At 40.0% G+C, this 6,021-nt stretch overlaps 1 protein-coding gene across 1 annotated transcript; it reads left to right on the top strand.

Annotated features, from left to right (window-relative positions):
- The first annotated feature begins 1,183 nt into the window (after positions 1-1,183).
- On the top strand, positions 1,184-5,754 carry LOC145697113 (uncharacterized). The gene is made up of 9 exons (XM_081774263.1): positions 1,184-1,310; positions 2,494-2,888; positions 2,930-4,021; positions 4,061-4,160; positions 4,205-4,317; positions 4,522-4,927; positions 4,974-5,187; positions 5,230-5,596; positions 5,669-5,754. Exons 2-9 carry the CDS (start codon positions 2,677-2,679, stop codon positions 5,745-5,747), a joined length of 2,583 nt encoding a protein of 860 aa, XP_081630389.1. The 5' UTR covers positions 1,184-1,310; positions 2,494-2,676; the 3' UTR covers positions 5,748-5,754.
- The last annotated feature ends 267 nt before the right edge of the window (positions 5,755-6,021 follow it).

The raw sequence follows: 6,021 nt of genomic DNA, 5'->3' as shown, positions 1-6,021 counted from the left end.
ATCATAACAATTTTATTTGAAGCTATCAGTTTTGACATCATTTTCTCTACTTTTTGAAGGATCTTAAAGTTCTCTAGCAGAAAAATGATAAATGACTACGAGCGGGTGAGTGCTCACTGTCCGCATCTCAAATAAAACTCGACAAATTTAGTGAATTGAAGCCAGATTTCTATGTTTGGCTTTGAGTTTGACACGGTAGTCTAGCTCGGCCTCTCGGGCAAATTCTACACCGACACCCACGCTTTTAGTTTTCCTTTATTAAATTTTGTTTTATGTCGCGTAAATGGCGGTATTCTGAAGAATCAGCATGTCCTCAGAGCGATAAAAACCACGAAATGATTCACTGGGTTTTATTTCATTGAAAATAAAGAAGAGAGAGAAAATAATAGAGAAGGGCGCTAGAAGAGAGATACAAACAGCAATCAATTGATAGAAAAAAAGAGAAGAAGGAGAGAAAGATGAAGGAAAAATGGAATTTATTGGGAGATATTCTTAGAGGAAGCCTTGAGAAATCAGCAGAGAATTGCGCAAAGGATCGGTTTAATTGACCTTGCTTTAAAAATTATTGTATAAAATCTACCTAATAATAAGAAAATTAAAAATTTTGACCGAAAAAAGCTTCTTCTCTTTCCAACCTTGAAAAACCTCTCCACCGTCCGTTATGAAGTCAACAAATCAGGGCCCGTCTCAGAAGTAGCTTTTTATATTTACCTAAGGATTTTGACTTGAACTTGAAGATCTGAAAAGCTAAGCCACGAAATTCATAAATTGTCTCCCTTCAAACGACCCTTCAAAAGCTAATATCACTTTAAACAGACTCCCATCCGGAAATATTTACAGATGCTCTTGTTTCCTTGCGACCTTTTTCACTTTTTTATTTTACTACTGAATTTTTTCTTCAAAATTTTTTTTTTGAATTTTGCGATTTTTCTCTCTGGTTGAGTGTTTGTGCAGAATCGCCTCTTGTAAACTCTTAAATCAGAGCGAAAAAAGTTTGAAGCACTTTTTAAACTTTGCTCAAGTCTTGGTCGCTTTCGTGGAGAATTAAAAATTACTGAGCCGGGAAACAGACGCCAGATGGAAAGAGAGATTTTTCCAGAGCCACGGATTGGACCAGATCATTCATGCTTTTGAACTCGTCTTCAGGAAACGGTTTATTGTTTATATAATATAATTTGAGAATATTTAGTTATTGTGAACGGGCGATTCATCGCTTGACCTTTTTGAACAAAAACGAAAACCGTAAAAGTCGCACAAATTGCTCGTTAATCACCTCCTTGGCGCAAATTGAGTGCATCACTATTCTCAAGGTCAGTTTTTTTTCTTGTTGGATGATAAATTATTGACAATAATTTATTGGGAAAGAAGTGGTCCGGAAATCATTGGTGTTTAGTTAAGGGTTAAGGCTGAGTCAAACTTGCATTTAAAAAATAAGGTTGTCAATTTAATAACGGCAATTTAAAATGAAATAAAATCTCATAAATTGAAAATTCACGAAGATTTGTTTCTTCAATTTGTGTGGTGACACCCTTATTTATGACATCAAAAATTATAACTTATAATTTATAAGTCAGTTTTGACCACTTTTATTCAAGTTTTTTCAATAAAATTTCTACTTATATTCTTCCAAAATTAACCATTTCTAACGACTAAAAATTGTCTTACAATTAAAACTAAAAAAAAGCCGATTAATTCTAGCGCCCACTCATAATATGAGTTGATTCTCTTTTTCGAAAAGACTGATCACTTTGAAAAACCTCCACATCCGGTTTCTTTAATTCCCCGAAACAGTGAATCTGTTCTCAATTTATCCCACTCTATCTTTTAAAAATGAATTAGTCGAAAAAAGCAAGCTCTTCTGCAGCAGCGTAACAATGAAAAGCCACACTCTGAATAGTTTTTTCTCTTCCTTTCAAAAGGGCTTTGCAAAATCGCCCAAGCTCAAGCTCAAATCACGAAATTATTTGTTTAACTCAGAGATAGACTCTTCAGCTTTGCTTCAAGAGGTGATTGAAATTCAGAGAAAAAATGGTCGATTTTAAATTTCCCAGAGAACAAAATTTTAATAGCTATCAGCTGAGATAAATAACGGGACAAAGAAATGGTTTAATAATGAGATACCCTTATTTTATCGATTAGAAAAGAGGGTAAGATAGTTCCTTTCTTGTCCAATTGGTTAAAATTTTTAATTTTCCGATTTTCTTGTTATGATTTTTTATAAAAATGAAATTTTTCATACACAAAGGTGTTTATTGAAGCGCTAATTTAGCTTCAAATTCTGAAAATAAATTGTAAAACGCTCAATCAATATCTATTTTTTCGGTTGTTCTGAAAGATCTATCCCGAAGATTTTATCAGAGCAAAGAGCGGCTTACCAAAAATTTAAGCTTTTCTTTGATATTTTTCTTTTGCCAAAAAATAAGCCCCCCTGGCTGAAAAACAAAAAGAAAGACATTTTCGAAGGAGAGAAAAAATGCTGACTTTTGCTTCTAGTGCACAGTAAACTCGACTTATGGAATGGAGTACGTCACGCAGCAAGATGATGCTGCGGACCTTTTGTCGATCACTTTCGAGGAAGGGGATAATAGAGAAAGTCAATAGACTCGACTCTTGAACTTGGCACTTTTATCCTTACAAAAGTCGGAATCTTCGCAAGTCAAAAAGGCCCTTTTCGAAATGCTCGCCGCGATGACAGTTTACGAAAACTCGCAGGATCCGTCGCAAGGGCGAAGGCGCGTTCTAGAGACGCTAGAAAACGCGGCCGATCAGAATTTAAATCAGACGCCGATTGCTTTTCTTGGGAAGGAATTCGCGCACGCTGGAAGTGATGCTAGTGGACTCGCTTATGCCATTTCGACGGTGAAGTTGATCAACTGTCTTTTACTCAGGTAAAACCGTCGAAATTCCAGGATTTTATTTATTTTTCCAGCGCGGAGTTGCAAGAAAAACGCCAGCTCTTGGACGAATTGGACGGAATCAACTTCTCTTCAGAAGTGGACAAGTGCCGCGGCCTCGACAATGACGAGCTCTTGACCCAAATCGACCTCTTCGACAAAATGATCAACGAAATGGACGATGTTTTCATTGTCGACCCGGAGCTGGAAAAATTCCAAGAGCTTCTGGGGAAGATGTCGGCTGAAAAGAGAGAGGTCATTTTTGGCGTTCTTGGAAAACTAGCGCGAGTGGATGGCGATTCTCTTGAAAAATTGTCGAAGCAAATTGAAGAAAACGAATTTGATCGTCTTGTTTCTTCTCCGCCAGTTCCCCCGAAACGATCAGCCGCTCCCCCTCCATCTTCCCTTCCACCTCCTCCTCCTCCCCCAGCTGGGCCGGGCGCTCCACCCCCTCCCGCTCCTCAAGTCCTCGATGGACCCCCTCCTCCTCCAAGCGCCGGGGGGCCGCCACCTCCTCCTGGTCCCGGAGCGCCCCCACCGCCAGGACTCCCAGGAGGTCCATCCGCCTTTTTACCTCAGAAACCGCAACTGCCATTTTCGCCAAAAAGAAGTCCAAAAGTGAAGCTGACTCCCGTCCACTGGGATCCCGTCAAAAGAAACATTCCGCTCGAAAAATCAATCTGGAGCCAACTCGAGCCAGATACAGAAGAAACACTCCAGGATCTCTACGCGACTCTAGAATCCAAATTCACGGCGAAGCAAAGTCTCCCAGCGAGCAAATCGAACCTTCAGCCAAAGCCGAGCTTCAGGGCTAAAAGATCCCTCCTCGACCAGAAAAAATCGCTGAACATTGGCATTTTTCTCAAACAGTTCAAAATTCCCGCGGAGGAAATAATCTCTTCCCTGATCGAAACAAATGTGAAAATTTGGTCGTTCGAGAGGGCAAAATCCGCGTTGAAGCATTTCGAAGATGTTTCATCTGATGTCGAAATCGTCAAAAGCTTCGTGGAAGAAAACGGAACGGGAGAGCTCGGGACGGTAGAGAAATTTTATCACGTGCTTTCCGAGTATTTTCCGAATCCGAGTGTTTTTACGCTGCGGCTGGAATTGATGCTGCATCTTTTCAGGTAAGAAGAAGATTAACAATACTCTCAAACCATTTCTAGCGTTCATGAAATCTGCGTGACAGTAGCGAGCAACTACAGTAAAGTCATCATGGCGGTGGACACGTTTCTCCGCTCTGAAGCTTTCCGACAAGTCCTCAAAGTAAGCAATAAAAACGAAGAAAATAGATAGATTTATTTGTTCAGCTTGTGATGGAGAGCTGCAACTTTATAATGGCAGGAACTTATGGCGGAAACGCGGCCGCGTTTAAAATGAATACATTGCTGAAACTCCAGGAAACGAGGTCAACTCAAAGAGGGTAAGTTTAAATTAACTTTGACATAAAAATTGAGAATTGCGCAATACGGTAATGGTCAAAATCGTGAAATAAAATCATCGAATTTTTGATCTTCTTTTTAACGATTTTTGCCGGACGGTCTTCATTGATATCTGCCCACTAATAATTTTGCTCGTAAAATCGCCCCTCTCAAATCCATCAACACCGGATCTAAGCATTGTTTAGATACACTCTTCTGCATTTCATCGCCGAGCAAATGTCGGACGAGCACGTGGCCCAGTTGCGCAACGATTCGGTTCTTTACAGAGAAGCGGGAGCAGTCGACTTGGCTTTTTTCGACGCGCAGTTGGGTAAAATCGACAGAGAAAATAACCGACTCGATGGAAAGACGAAATCGTTTCCAGAGCTCCGAGCCCAGTTCGAAACCTTTTTTGCTTCTTCCAACGAAAAGATAGAAAAATTGCAGAAACAGAAGGAAAACGTCGAGAGCTTCAAAGATCGGCTGAAGGAGCAATTGCCCGATGAAGGGGAAAAACTTGACCTGTCTTCTCATTTTCGAATTCTGGGCGACTTCGAAGCTCAGCTGTCAAAAGCGAGGGGAGACAGGAGAAGCAAAAGCGTCCCCAACAAGGTTTTCTTTGATTACATAATGCTCATTTTTTATTTAATCGTTTCAGCGCGACCATATAACTCCGCGAAAGAGTCTCAACGACGAGCCGGTCTTTGACAATCTCTTGAAAGAAATCAACTCCGGAAAAGTGGAAAGTCTCTCCCGCGGACTCGATCCCAAAATGCTCCATGCAAAGAACTTTTCTACCTCCACCAACAGCGGGCAAAGATCAAGGATTCAAAGCCGCCGGACAGTTTCGACAGCCAGTTCTTCTGCTTCAGGTTTCCTCTTTTTCTAAAGTCTTAATTTATTCTTTTTAATAGAAAATGGCCCGCAACAAAGCCTAGCTCAAAAATCCGCCTTCGCCAATGAGTTGAAAAACGTCTTGAAAAAGAACAATCCTCAACTTTCAACAACTCCAGAATCGAAAGAAAAAACACCCAGCCCGGAGCCAGAAGTCCAAAAAACAGACGAAAAAATCGACGACAAAGAAAAACCTGACGATGAAAAATTACCTCAAGAAATTAGAAAATCCGAAGATCAAAAAATTGCAACTCGTAGAGCTCCAAAAGAAGCGTCAATTCAGCGAAACGGTTCGATACCAAAACGAAGGGAGTACAAAGAAATCGCCACTCAAACCTTCCAGCGAGAAGAAATCAAGGAACCTCTTCCAAGTGAAACTGAACCAAGGTAAAGAAAAAGCGCTAGAAAATGCGTAAAATCGGTGGCTTGCGGTGACTAGAATAATATTTTCCTTTGTAGCTATGGTTGTGTCCCTGCTTGGCGAGTTTTGTTTGGTAAAAATAAGAAGAAAAAGAAAACCAAAAAGAAATCAAAGTGATCGAAAAGGATAAAAAGAGTTCAAAATCGCAAAGTTCAAAAAAATAAATACTGTTCAAAAATTATGTAAATAAACCATTTTTCTTCAGGCTAATTAAAGTTCTTAATTATGTGATTGATTGAATCAACGACTCGCTTGTGTTAAGTGTCAGCGTAAATTGTTATGGTCGTCTTTGTTAGTTCCATCCAAAACATCCTGCTCAATATTTTACGCGCTGATCGAAAAGTCTATTTCGCTCCGATTTTTCTCATTTCTCGAAGAAAAAAGGCGGTGA

Source organism: Oikopleura dioica, chromosome 2 (assembly GCF_907165135.1).
Source record: "Oikopleura dioica chromosome 2, OKI2018_I68_1.0, whole genome shotgun sequence".
Lineage (NCBI taxonomy): Eukaryota > Metazoa > Chordata > Appendicularia > Copelata > Oikopleuridae > Oikopleura > Oikopleura dioica.
The sequence above is the reverse complement of the archived record's forward strand: the minus strand, read 5'-3'. Positions and strand labels throughout refer to the sequence as shown.